Source organism: Monodelphis domestica, chromosome 1 (genome assembly GCF_027887165.1).
Source record: "Monodelphis domestica isolate mMonDom1 chromosome 1, mMonDom1.pri, whole genome shotgun sequence".
NCBI classification, from domain to species: domain Eukaryota; kingdom Metazoa; phylum Chordata; class Mammalia; order Didelphimorphia; family Didelphidae; genus Monodelphis; species Monodelphis domestica.
Window position 1 is genome coordinate 260,624,865 of NC_077227.1, and position 15,259 is coordinate 260,640,123.

General features: G+C 35.8%; 1 protein-coding gene across 50 annotated transcripts in view; it reads right to left on the reverse strand.

Moving 5' to 3' along the window:
- SIPA1L1 (signal induced proliferation associated 1 like 1) overlaps positions 1-15,259 on the reverse strand; it is a 368,156-nt gene that overhangs the window by 46,420 nt on the left and 306,477 nt on the right. For 35 of the 50 annotated variants that reach the window (XM_016423170.2, XM_056810730.1, XM_056810732.1 and 32 more), the window contains one exon: positions 3,850-3,999. The exons of the other annotated variants lie outside the window; for them this stretch is intronic. In XM_016423170.2, the coding sequence (XP_016278656.1) occupies positions 3,850-3,999 (150 nt within the window). The remainder of the gene's footprint in view (positions 1-3,849; positions 4,000-15,259) is intronic. 50 annotated transcript variants of the gene reach the window in all.

The following is a 15,259-nucleotide window of genomic DNA, read 5'->3' on the forward strand; positions in this document are numbered from 1 at the left end:
TGGGCTCTCCCATTTCCAGGCCTAGCTCTCTATTCTGAGCCACCTACCTATCCCCAGGAATTTTTTAAGGGTTGATTTTGTAATATAATTGGTTTAATTTATAATTCTATATATTTAATATAACCCATTAAAACCATTACCTTTTCAGTCTTCTTACACTTTACTCCACTCCTTACCACTTATTTTACTCTGTGTGATTTAGTTAATCTGGCCTTTTTGATTTGCATAAGACATTACATTTCCTGAGTCTGGATATTTTCAGAAAATTTTCTCCCTCTCTATCTCCATCTCTCAGCTTCCCTAACTTTTTTTGATTCTCTAAAATCTCTCATTCGTTAAGGAATCTTTATTCTCCTCCTTTACAGTAGTTTCTTTCCCCCCAAACTGGATCTAATTTATTCTGTCTGTAACTTGTACAAAGTTTGAAGTTTGAGTCCCCTAATACAGTGTGAACTCCTTCTCAATGTATGGCCCATGCTTAGTATAGTGCCTGGGTGTTTGTTGCCTTGATATTATTCTAAGATGGGACCATAGGCTTTGCCAGATTGCCAAAAGTATCCAGGACACTGAAATAACTTTTATTTTAGTTTTTAAAAAATTAAACAAATGATGAAACAGATCCAAATAAGTTGAGTGTTTTGCTTCAGTCATATAGATAAGTGGCAGAGGTAGGTTCTGAACTTAGGACTTCTAACTCCAAAGCAAATTTCCCCCCATTATACAACACTAGCTATAACAGATCATTTTACCTCTGATGTGGCATTTGAGACAAAAATTTGAACTTCTTCAAGTTTAAGGATGTATTTATGCCAATGAAGGACTCACAGTACTGTTTTGCCACCACCTCCTCAAGCAAGACACATTCAGCTCTGAAACTATCAACTAGACTGAAATTATATAGTCAAAATTCATGCTTTGAATCAAGCCACCAATGAAAACTGAGTTAGTTATCAAAATTTTTTAAAAACTTAATAAACTGAGGGTAGTTAATTAAGTGGCTCAGTGGATTGAGGGTCAGGTCTAGAGATTAGATTGTGTGACCCTGGGCAAGTCATTTAATTCCACTGTTAGCCCTTACCACTCTTCTGCCTTGGAACCAGTTCTCAGTATTGATTCTAAGAAAGAAGGCAAGGGTTAAAAAAAAAAAAGGAAGACTGGTAGGTAGATCAGCAGAATCAAAAAATAAAAAGAAATTAGTTTTTTTCATTCTTAATGCACTAGAAATCCAGTAGATCACTCCATATGCTGATATTAATCCTAATTTGTATGTACTTTCAGTTATTTCAACAGTAGTGGGGAAAGGTTGCTAGTGAGCCTTGCATGGCCCTTTTAAGGACCTATGTTCAGTGTTCTGTTGCACATGCTGCCTTTCATTTGAACCTTACTCTTTGGAATATTCATTGAAACAGGATTGTACTTCTGTAGATTTCAGAACTGGAAGCCATCTAAATGCAATCGATTAATTTCTGATGAACTCTGTCACAGTTCACAGAAAGCACTGTGCTTTCAAGTTTGTTCATGCTAATCACCAACTTAACAATTAAGTTGCAATTAGCTGCTTAAAAAAAAAAAGACTATGTAGGCCATTTTGAATCTTACAATTAAAATAGAAGGGAGCACAGATAGACAATGGTGCTAGGAACTAGGTACCAGCCCTGAAGCAACACTGATATACTGTCTACGTAATCTCTGGGGAAGTCATATAAGATCTCAGAGATCTAGGCAACTCTAAAACGATCAGATGCAGAGAAGGTACCAACCTGCAGTGGCAGACATAATTTCCTTACCTGAGAATTCCCTACACCAGTGAAAACAGAGCTCTAGTGCCTACTCCCTAATGAAAATAGAAAATGATTAGCAATGCCTACCCTATTATTTTATTAATCTCTAATTAGATATTTTCATTATGTATATAATATATACATATAATTATAAATCTATACTTTTCAGAATCTCTTAATGGGATCATAAAAAGAGCTAAAATTTGTTTCTTATTGTGATAATTTAAAAAAAAAACATTTATTTGAGGCATACTGAGAAAAGAAAAGGTTCAATGTATAATGATTTGTATGACCTAACAAAGGTTTCATAGAAAACAGTACAAAACAAATCGCATCAAGATAGTGAGGAGAATTTTAGCCCTTATGCTTAGTTTGTGACTTCTTGTGAAATGTCAACAAAATTGCCAAATAAACACATTCACCTGCTAAAGATATACTTAAGAAAGGAATTTTTGGAATAGGAGCTTCAGTTTCTATGAAAACATTACATGTTCTTGTAAGTGGTTTAAGTACTCAGTAATATCTCCAAAAGGGAAATCATAGCAAAAGCTCTTTGATAATTATTTTTTACTTGTTTCCTTGGGCAAAAGATCCTTTAGTGTATGTCATATAATGTTATTGCTGCTAATTACTTTCCCAGCTTCAGAGATTCCGATTTATTTCTTTTTTCACATCCTTGGAAATTGTCACACGTTTAAATGTTTGACTTTATGAGTCTTACCCAAAGGCAAATAATAGCTTTCAGGTGGCTCTGTGATTTCAAGAAGGATGGGGGACGACAAGAAAAGGTTACAGAAAACTTTCAACGTCTGAGATGTGAATAGCCTTTAAATTCTTCCTCAATTATGCAAACTGCAACCAATGAGAGTAGTTCCTACTGAATCTGCTATAGAAGTTAATATTATAAAGAAATTTGGCACATGAAATTAATCAATTTAATGAAGTGGAAGAAGTTAAGTTTCTCTGACAATTCAGACTATTGAAGGGTAAATTTCTCAAGAAAAGGCTTTAAGCAGATAGTTTATCAGTTTCCTTTTTGGAATATTAACCACATTTTTTCATATAGGGCAAATTGTATCCATGTAAACGTGCACACATGCACACACACACAGATTGTATGACTACATGCCATTGAAGAATGTACCAGGAATATAAATGACTGGGTCTTAGCAGATGGAAAAACTTTAAGAATTAGAGATTAGAATTAGATGTTTTGTACCCTTCATCAGAAGGCTGTTCATGAAGTGATGAATTTTTTGAGTATCACTGATTTCTACTAAGATTTTGAAGGTTTGTGTCTTGTGATGAAGGAAGGGGAACCCATACTGATGAAATCTTGAATTCAGGAAGACCTGAATTCAAATTCAGCCTCAGACACTTAATAGCTATGTGACTCTGGGAAGTGATTTGATTTCTTTTTGTCTCAGGTTCCTCAACTGTAAAAAGGGGGCAAATGATAGTATCTACCATGCAAAGTTGCTGTGAGGATCAAATGAGGTTGTATTTGTAAGGTGCTTAGCATAATGTGCTATATAATCGCTTGTTCTCTCCCTTCCCTTTCTGATGGATCCCCGTTACCTCACTGATAAAGTACAAACTCTCTGTTTAACTTTTTAAAACTTGCACAACCTGGTCACAAATTTTCTAGCTTCATTATACATTACTATCACTCCTGATTTTTGCAACCATTCCTAATACACAGTTGTCCATCTCTGGCTTGGGTGCCTTTGGATTGGTCATTCTCCACACCTTGAATGCTTTTTGTCCTTGTCTTTATTCTACAAAAGACCTCTCTTCCCTCAAGATGCAACTCAAGCACCACCTTGTATATTTTTATTCCTGATACTTCCTAAAGCCACTCCTCCCTAATTACAGTTTATTCATTTTATTTTATATTTATTTGGTGAATACATGACTAGTTGTTTTCCCCATTAGAATATAAGCTTCTTTAGATAGGGATCAGTCTATTCTTTGTATTTGTATCCCTTACATCAAGCAGTGTCTAGCATGTAGTAGGCACTTAATTGCTTGGTGACTGATGATAGAATGGTGCAAACAGCATACCTACCCTTCAGGCATGGATTTTTGTCTGTAAGTGCCCCCACCAGAGCCAGTCTCACTAGATGAAGACAGGTTGCTGGGGGAGTTACGACATTGCTGTGATCTCGCTAAAGCAATGGATGAAACTGTCACATAGATGTCAGAGCCAGGAGACAACCTGTATATGCAAACCAAAAATATAAAGTCAACAATCCAAAAGAGAACATCACAAGGCAATGCATGATGTATGATGTTACATGAACTGCCAGACCAGCAGGGACTGGGCTTTTATGGGGATAGTGAAAATGAAGGAAGCTGATGAAAAATGTCCTTTATAAATCCCCCTTTAGGGAAATAGCTGGCAAACTGCCTTAAGGAGAGGGCATTTAAGGGGAAAATGCACCTTGGGAGAAAAAAACAACCTAGTTTCATTAATGCCACTTTTTATTGGTTCATTTTTTTAACTTTTAAATTAATACTTTGATGTATGATCATTTGTAAAAATCATAAGAGTTATTTTTCATACACTAACAAAATGACATTTAAAAACTGATGGCACTGTATAAAAGCAGTCTAGTCCAACCCCTTTATTTTATAGTTGTAGAAGTGAGGCTAAGGGAGGCTAAGTAACTGTCTCTAAGTGGTTATGAGTTAGAAAGCATCAATGTTATAACCTGAATCCAATTCCTCTTAACCACATGTCCAGCATTCTATCCACTCTGCTAGGCTATTACTCTCCTTTCCATAGCAGAGACTTCAAATCATAAACTGTTTTAAAGGACATTTTCTGTATATAAAGGTATTTGATACCTTATATCAAATTTCTGGAGTCAGCCAAGTGCAAGGACAGCAAATACCCTGGTTAATTCCCCAAATAGGTATTCAGACCTAGGAACTGTAGTGTGAAGTCATAATCATCCACAGGGATAAAAGAAGTCAAGGGGGGAAATTATTTGTTGGAGGAGAAAGGGAAAAGATAGACAATCTGAAAGATAACAAAAAGGTAAAGAGGCAGGACAGTGGAAGGAGCTCTGGCCTTGGAGTCGGAGACCTGGATTAATGTGATCTTATGTTTCCTGGCTGGGTGGCCATGAGTAATCTAATTTCTCTTTACACCTTTCATAATTGGTGATCTAGTCAGTCTCAAAGGATTCAATTATCTCTAAGCTGACAAATCTCAGATCTCTGTGTTCAGTCCTAGTTTCTATTAAGCTCTAATTTCAGTAATCAAATGTTTATTAGCTATTTTGACTAGATGTCCCCTATGTATCTCAAATGCAGTATGTCCAAAACAGAATTAGTTATCTTTATTACCAAACATGCTTCTTGTAAATGTCTCTCTTACTGTTGAAGGCACCACTATACCCTCAGTAACAGAGCACTCTGCAGTCTTGGAGTCATTCTTGGCTTCTCATTCTCACTGAACCCATATACTTAATCATGCACCAAACCTTGTTTTTACCTTACCAGATTTTATATTTAGAATATTTGTGAAAGCAAGGTAGAGTTTAGCATTATTATTCAGCACAAAAAAGGGGAAAAGTCTCTAACTTTGTGGTATAGTTGGGCAGGATTGATGCAAGTAGGAAACAATAAACAGCTGAATTATGAACAATTGCTAGAAATAGTGAAGATATTTACAGAATGGATAGTATGTGTAAGTAAGGAACAGTCATAAAGGGGAAATCCAACTTCAACTAACTCTAGAACATCTTGTTATGAATTAGTCACAGAGGAAAGATAAGAGGGCTTTATTCCTTCTCTGGATAGAAAGGTAGAACACTAGAGACAACCTGAAGAGAACTAGATCTCTGAACAAAAGCATTTTTCTTGAAAAGACAGGATCAAGAGATCACAACAGTTTTATGAGAGAACATCAGTTGTAAATACAGAACTATCTTTTGCCATTAACTGCGGCCTGGATGGAAAAAAGAGTAAGAGATGCACTTGTCAGGAGAAGGCAGAGTAGATGGGAAACAGAGGGGTAAGTGCAGGAGATACCCTGGATCTCATTCCTTATTAATCCTAATGTTACTATCAGTTGCTCATTGGCATATACCACTTAGGTTATCCCTTTAAAGCTGCTTACATTAAACTGTAACATTTTTCAGTTGCTGAGATGAGGATTTACTCCATGCATTCTCTATTTTCTCTTGCTCAATCCCAAACATAAGATAGAGTTTCAGAAATACAATCCATTCTTTGTTTTTTCATACAGATCAGTGAGGGTAAATATGCTGGGATTGTTGTCATAGCATACCCAAAAGAAAAGTGTGAAGGGCAGATTTTAGAGTTGGAATTGGAATATACCAGTTTAAGAGCACCAAAATGTATTTGCATTTCTGCGATGTTAATAAATCTTAAGGCCACTATATGTTGACTGCACTATTCTGAGAAAAGAGATTTTAAATGAAGGGTGAATAAAAAGGGATAGATTTTTTAAAATATTGACAATTTTTGGCCATTAATTCATATTATTATCCTAGTTTAGAAATATTGGTCAACAATGTGGTACAGTGGATAGAATGCCAGGCCTGTAGTCAAGAACACTCATCTTCCCAAATTCAAATCTGGTTTCTGACTCTTACTATCTGGGTGGCCTTACGCAAGTCACTTAACCTCATTTGTTTCAATTTGCTCATCTGTAAAATGAGCTGGAAAAGTTAAAAGATCAGTATCTTTTGGCAAGAAAATCTAAAATGGGGTCATGAAGAGTTAGATATCACTAAAATGATCAAACAATGGCAAAGCTCAAAATCATAACCTGGTCGATGCAATCCTAGGAAGCCCTAAGACCCAGCCTGGAGGATGGGCAATGGTGAATGTTTGCAGACTGAATGCTCTCTAGTGGCAAGTGAGAATCCTGCATTTATTTCATCCATATAAAATAATTGGACTACAGGCAGTGGTTTGACTATAAACAACCAGGCAGACAATTCAGACATTGTACACTATCTTTGGATAATTAATATAGTGACACATGGTTTTTTCTATAAGCATAGAGAAGGCAGAACATGGGCAAATGTAGACTGCTTAAGTGTTCTAAAAGCTACACCTGCCATGCGTTCAAGTTAAAAAAAGTCTCCCTCTATCCCCAGTATCCCAAACCTTCTACATTAAGATAAAATGCCTAATGCTAGCTTTTGGCAATAGCTCATTTTATTTGGCAAGTGTAACAGAAAATTCCATTTGGTTACTGGAGTTATCCCAAAGGGAGGAAAAAGGGCATTTTTTAGATGATTGGCCTTCATTCCTTCTCTGCATTCATAAAACTCAATTGTGGCTTTGTTTTCTGTGGTACAAAGAATACATAAATAGCAACTAACAGAATATTATCATAACAATTTTACTGATCTGCAGTATGTAGCAAGTTTCAATATTAACTCCTATTTCTGAATGATTTTTAAAAAAATGCTCTGATTTTGAAACTGTGAGCACAACAAAATTTTAGAGCTGGAAAAATGCAGGCATTTAGTTCAAGGAGTTAGAGGTAAATATCACATGTTAGCATCTGAAGTACTTCTACCAAAGATGGCATGTAGCTGTTTTTCACTGTTAATTGTCTGATAGCCACAGCACACTCCCTTATCATTTCTTGGAGCCACCTTAGGAATTGGCATGTCAGGGTTTGTTACATGCCTAAACAGATTATATCAAAATTCAAAATGGACTCAGCACACGTACATTATGCATCTTCCCATACCCACATCAAAAACAAAAAAGAAATGAGGTTGAAACTTGGCACATTGTTATTCATGATTGTTGACATGACTTGATGTAGACATAAGACAAGAGAGTCTCATTTCATCACTCTGAAGTCCCAGCCTGATTGACACTCTAATTATCTAAATATTTATTCTTATGCTGGATTATCAAGAAGGCTTCTGATACAAAGACTATCAGTTTGTTATAATGAAGGCTTTTCTTTGCAGGAAGAGACAAGTTTGTTTTATATAATATGGTATAGCAGAATTGTAGTGAACTGGAGTCTGAGAGGTAATTTCAGTTGTGCCTGGCTCAGGCTGTGCTCTATCTACTGTATCATCTGGTTGTCCTAGGTGTCAGAGAGGAAATTATAGCTATGTGAACATGTATAAGTTCTAATTGCCCTAATTCTCAGGCTTCTCCTCTAAAAAAATGTGAATAATACTTGCATTAAAAATCTCAGAAAACTGTAGTGGGAAAACTTCTCTCTCTCTCTCTCTCTCTCTCTCTCTCTCTCTCTCTCTCTCTCTCTCTCTCTCTCTCTCTCTCTGTGTGTGTGTGTGTGTGTGTGTGTGTGTGTCTCTGTCTCTCTCTCTCTCATCATCTTCCCACAGAAAATTCTGTCTACTCCAAAGCTATGGGAATAATCAAGATGAAAGTGTGTTGTGGGGGAAAGAGAACTGATGAAATGAACAGAACATAAAGAACAATGTTCACAATGTAAATGAAAAGATCATTAAATGCTAACTAACAGATCAGTAATGGCTCCACAATATAGATAAAGAAGCATACCTTCTTCCTCTAGGCAGAAATGGAGGGGGGAGGGTCTATTTGGGCAGAATGCAATGCACATTGGCAGATGAGGTCACTAAAGGTATTTTTGTTTAAATGGTTTTCTTTGTCACAAGAGGAAGGTGTATGAATTTTATTTCCAGACAAAAGTAGAAGGGAATATATCCAGAAAACACAGGGATGCATCAGAGTGAAGTAGGTTGGATCCAAACCTCCCAAATCATAATATGATTACAACCCTGAAAATGGAAAGAACAACAATAAAATGGAAGACTTTGTAATCATAATGGCCATATAGGTTCCAGGGAAGAGATGAGAAAATGTACCTCCTTTTAAAGTAGATATAAGAGACTGTGAAAGACTGAATATGTCAGATATGGTTGATATGCTGATTAGCTCGTGTATCTTTCTCTTTTTTGTTACAAGAGATAACCAATTTAATAGAGAAGGATATATTCAGAATTGAAGGTGATGTAAAAAGAGATATGAGGTCCTCTAAAAGGAATTTTTCAAGTGTTTTAGCATTAATTTCAGAAATTCCTCTCCTTATATTTTTCTAAATCTGGCCAAGAAATAGCTAAATATTTGTAAAGTAACTTATACCAAATGTTCTCTAAGACTTCCCAACTTCTGTCTGCAGAAATGAATCCTAGCACTTTTTTGTAATACCAAGAATGTAGCAATAAAAAAAAAATCATGGTTATCAGAGTTCTGAATCCAACAGATTCCTTGGTCTGCAGGAGTATGTTTAGACTGGTCTCATTGAAGTGCATAAGAAAAAATCCTGAAGTATTTTCTTGCAAAGAAAACAAAAAGTTAAAGGACTAGAAATTTAGAAAAAGTTGGTCCAAGAAAGTTAATAACAGTTCCTCATTTTCCCAAAGTATTATCTATAGTTGAAAAAATGCTAAGGAAAATACCAGCTAGATGACATACTCTTTACATATATATAGAAGGGTAGCAGGGGTAGAAAGGTGAAAAAAGAATCTCTTTTCTCCTATTTACACTTCCCTTGCACGCACATAACCCTGACCATTGCCCCTAAACTTCCTGCAGAAAACACTGACTTCATACTGACTGATTAAAATATATGGACAAAGAACAATCATTCCCAATGTGGTTCATGTCAGATTCTTTTCCCATATGAGTTGCAACATTTTAGATTCAATTACTCTGTATGTGCTACCTCGTTCTCCAATTTGTCAACATTGTTTATTAGATGTTAACATATCTAGAAGCTTGCATTGCTCAATGCAAGTCCAGAAATGACAATAACAAACAAGCTAAACAACCTTGAATAGCAATAAGACTGATGGATTAGCTACCCCTAGCCCTCAGTTAAGCATAGCATCTTACTAACATTTAGCAATTAAAACAACATGTCAGAGAAAAAGAGAGAGAGAGAGAGAGAGAGAGAGAGAGAGAGAGAGAGAGAGAGAGCTCACTTCTCCAACACAAATCTAGATAACAAAGCTTTGGCCCTATCTCAGAGAGAGATTTAAACAAACTCCTTAGATAAACAATCTCATCTTCTACCCATCCCACTACCCACTCTGGAATATTTTAAGAGCATGAGGCACAGACACCAACTATTCAGAACGGTGACATTTTAACACTGATCATCCTGGGGCAAGGTCAGCTTTCTACAAGAAAGGATTCCCTTATACAACTGCAATTTATCACATTCTGACAAATGGTTGTTCTTTCACAGCGATTGGCAAGCTGTTACAAGCACTCCTTTCCAAGAAGGATGGATTTTATGTCAAATTGGGATGCCATATATATGTATGGGAAACCATAAAATAGGTTGTAAGACAGTATCCTATGAGAGGTACAAAGAACAATGAAGATTCTAATGGAAAGATTTCACAGAAGTAGAAACTAAGCTTGGCTTGACCATCTTTGTCTTTCTGTGTTATCAACTTTAACCTGTTCCATTTTTTCCAATTTACACAACTTTGCTCCTCCTTAGGGGGCTCCATGGCTCTTAGCACCAGGGGGATTGCTATAGTAATGCATACAGTATGGAAATCCAATCAGCTTCAGCCCTATTTCAGTTCAGATCCTATGATTCCATATTCTGAATCCCACAGTGGTAAGGATTACAGGCACATATGATTATGCTGTGCAAGATAAGCAAAATTTTAGCAGGAATGTGTGTGGAGGGAGAACATTCTAGGTCCGTGATGGCAAACCTATGACACATGTGTCAGCACTGACACACAGCCATTTTCGAGGACACACAGCTACATGCGGCCTCATACAGAGAAGTATGGGGCTGCATGCTGAGAAGGATGTTTTTTGCTTGAAGAGACAGATACACCAGTTTTTTGGTGAATTTTGACAAACCAGGCTCAAAAGGCTGTCCATCACTGTTCTAGTTAAAGGAAATCACAGGAGATAATATGGAGAAAATAGTGAATAGGACCAGGGAATGTTAGGTAGTCAAGTTTGCCTACAATCAAATTTGCTATATGAATAGGGAAGTTGAAAGTGATAAGATTGGAAAGAATGCTTTGAGGGACTTTGGAGTTTACTCATTTAGAATTTGATGAAAATTGGATTTGGGAAACTTCATTCTTGAGCTATTTATAAAATGTCATCAATATATTTTCAGAATCATTGTTTTTTTTTAAAAACCTGATGTCTTATTTATAATACATTTCTTTTTAATAGATGCAACCACCACAACCAGTGATCTTGCCTTTGTAACAAAGATTAAAATTGAAAGAGAAAAGCAAATCCAGCAATAAATACTAACAGATTAATTTCATCTGACATGTATAAAATTCCACATGTATAGTCTCTCAGCTCTAAAGATTACAAACAAAAACCTATATTGCCACCATAACACAAAACAAAATGATGTCTATTAAAAGGAATAGTTGTAGTTTCCCATTTTCCAGGGAACAAAATAAAGGACTAAAATGAATAGCTATGGGAAAAGAATTACATGTTCACTAAAGAGATGTATTCCAAATAGTTTCTCTAGCACTGCTTTTTAAGTTTTCCTGATTGATTTGATTTGATTCCTAATAAATTTGAAAATGAAAGTGATTTGAGAATGTAAACCAGGGGGCCCAAAATGATATCCATGTCCAGGGCAATAAAGATCATTACCAGTCTAGAGGAAAATTGCCAAATTACTTATGATAGAGCAGGCATGATGATGAGTATATCAACCTACAAATAGGGACGGGGGGACATTACAAAGCTGCTTTATCTGAGCCATCCTTAGCAATATTATAATTAATTATGAAAATATTTTTATTGACAGAAAAGGAGTGGTGTGTTATTCTCCTCCACCACCCCCTTTAATACATAAAATTCTTAGCTACTTTCAAATCACATGCCACACCTAGATGAGGACTTATTTTTATTTCCCTCAATATATTTTAAGCACCTTGAGGAAAAGTACTGCTTCTGGCTTTTTGTCTTTGTGTTTCCAGTGTCTAGCATAGTGGCTGGCTTAGTATATAAATGCTTAATGATGAAATGATCCAAAGAATGTTGTTCCTCACCCCCAATTTTCGTTCTAAGCAGGTCCAATAATAAAATGCTTAATTCTGGCTTCAGGAAAAGAAAGTCACATGCAGCTGAATCTGTTGCATAGGAAAATGAAGGTAAAGATGATGTTTTTGATCATGGTTCAATAAATTTCCCTTGAGGCTTTAGTGTGTTGCTTGCCCCACTCCAATAAGTTTCCAGGACATATTTCTTTTTTGACTATATAACTACCTCCAAAACTGGGTCACTCAGCAGCTTAACAGGCTTTTCTGGGATGAGTTAAGGGTAGCTTTCCCACTTGAAGAACTCTGTAAGAACTGCATGTTTGGGCATGTGTAGAATTCAAATGTTTTTCATTGTTATCATTCCTGTCCTAAGCTCTCTTTCCCTGGAGATTCAATTCTTGTAAAACCTTTTTTTTCTACATTGAGGAGAAAGAGTTTTGACTTTTTATATCCATGGAAGAAGATACTTCCTCAACTTGTGTTGGAAATTTTGAAAATAGTCACCTCTATGTTCTACTTCCCTTTTTTTAAAAAATAAGGATAAATTAAATAATACTAAAATGGATGTGATCTTATTATGTAGTTACTTCATTCTTCTCCAATGAGACATGACGCCATCCATCCACATTTTCTAATCTGCTACAACTCAGATGCATGTACTTTTTGAAATCTTCTGGGAAGAAGGGGAGGGAAGTCATCCACAAATATGGTTAGGAGTTTTTCTCTAGGCACCTTTTTTCAAACTTCCTGACACTGTCAACACTAGTGGGGCACATGTTCATTCATAATAATGAATAGCAGTCAGCATTTATACAGTGCTTGGAGGTTTGCAAAGCATGACATTATTTCAGCAACTCTGTAATATAGGTTCTATGGTTACTATTAACTGAAGGAGGTTCATGAAGTTAAATGGCTTGCCCACAGTCATGTAGCTAATTTAAGTAGGAGGTAAGATTAGAACTCAGGTTTTCCTGACACCAAGTCAACTCTTTTCATTACAGAGCTCTGTCTTTCACTAAAATGTAATGTTCAGATGACTTCCTCTATGAATTCTTAATCCCTGCTATTTGAGAGATTCTCCCTTTTTCTAGAACTCCTGCTTTTTAGAGTTTTCCTTTGCCCATCCCATTGTGCCTTATACCATATTATACTTACATATGTGCTTTGGCCTATTAGATTGCCAGTCATGAAATGTTGTTTTCATCTTTTGTAAACTTCCCCCCTTCACAAAGCCTTGTACATAGTAGAGACCCAATACTGAATTGACTTAAATGTATAAATTTCAATGATGCCATAGTGCAGAGAGTCTTAGTCAGGGATACCTGGGTTCAAATTGTGGATCTGGTAGGTGGTGACTGTGTGACTCTAGGCACGTGACTAAATATGTCAGTGCTCCCAAGCAATCTTACAAGACTTTTTTTAGAGAAGAATAGGTGATTTTCCTCCAAAGATAGGGAACACCTTGTGAGGAAACACCTCATGATAAAACTGCATGTCTAGAGGGAAAAAAATTTTTATATGATAAAATAAAGGCTATTTAAGCAAGCTGTCTAAATAGCAGTCCTTACCTTGTCTACAAAACTAATTTTAAATTAATTCCAGATACTATTTTTTTGAGCCTCCTATGAGGTTCTGTATGTTGGTTTTGGAAATTAGAAGACCTGCTTTCACTTTTGATAATTATGACTTAAGTAATCTTGGAAAAAAACACTTAACCATGGGCTTTAAGTGTTCTTATATGTAACATAAGGGGGTTATGTGAGGGCCTGTGAGGTCCTCTAGGGTAAATCTCTGACTTTCTCTGGCTCCTTATCTGTAAAAGAGGGATAATAGTAGTACCCAGAGTTGAAAGGATGAGATAATATTTGTAAAGTATAAAGCATATAGCATTGAATGATAGCTGCTATTATCATTAATTATCTATGATTTCGGTAATTGCTTAAAAACCACTATAATTTCCAATAGATATCTAAAAATATCCATTCTATTCTATTTATAGTTAAATGTAAATTTTTGGTAGGCAGAATACACAGTTTCCATGGTTATACATTTTAACACAGAGAATTAGTGATGCAACGAAAAGAGTGATGAACATGAAATGCTTATCTTAGAATCAAAGGATGTGAGTTTAAATACCAGCTCTGCTACTGAATCCTTGTGTGACCTTCGACAAAGTCAATCTACTTCCCTGGGACTCAGTTTTCTCATCAGTAAAATGAAGCAACTGGGCTACACAGCCTCTAAAGTTTCTTCCAGCTCAAGATAATATGATCATGACTTGGAACCAGCCCATATACCTAGAAGGGTTCAGGCTAAAGAGGTCTAATATGAAGAAGTCCTCACCAGAGAAAAGGTCTCTACTGTCTTTGAGACCCAACATTTCAAGGCTTTATTTTTAATTTGACTTTTGAGTAGGAACACATTCTCTGAACATTTTTGAGTGCGTACCCCAACAGTAAAAATTAAGATTTTAACACAAAGATTTGTTCATACACATATGTGCATAGACATATCATACATGCATAAACACATACGGGCCTGCACAGATACATGTGTATATCCAGGTATGATATACATGTGCATATCTGGTTAAATGTATCACTACTTCTTTAAAAATCAAGTTGAATAATTTAGGATAAAGTTATTTCATGGTCTGGTTCTAAGTTCAGTTTGTTTTGATACCCGTTTATTCCCCCAAGTCAATCAGCAATTTTTTCAGTCTCTTTCTCTTGTTCCTATCATCCTTCATCATCTGGAAAATAGTTATTATATGAATGTAGATTTTGTCTAGCATATTTTCACTTCTCAATTAATTCTTTGGAGGTGATCATTCATAAGTTATTTTTCAAATATTAAATCTGTAGCTGTATATAATGTTCTATTGGTTCAACTCTTCACTTTTAATTATCTCATATAGTTCTTTTGGAAGTTTTAAAAAATTAATATGCTAATCATTTCTCACAGGGCAGTAGTATTGCGTCACAATCACACAGTACTTTTATTTAGCAAGTCCCCAATTGATGGGCATCCTCTCAGTTTCCAATTTTTTGTCATCACAAGAAGAGCTACTTTAAATATTTTGGAACATATGAGTTCTTTTTCCTTATCACCCTGGGAAATAATTTCTAGCAATCTAGGTGTAATTCTATATTACTCTCCAAAATGGTTAGATGAGTTCACAGTTCCACTAACAGTATATGTGTGTCCACTTTTCTATGTTCCTTTCAATACTTGCCATTTTAGCCAATTTGATGGGTGTGAGATGATGCCTCAGCATTGTTTGAGTTTGCATGTCCCTCATATTTTTTCTTTTTTTTTTTTAAACATTATTTTATTTGGTCATTTCCAAATATTATTCATTGGAAACAAAAATTATTTTCTTTTCCTCCCCTCTCCCCTCCCACCACCTCTCCCATAGCCGGCTCATGA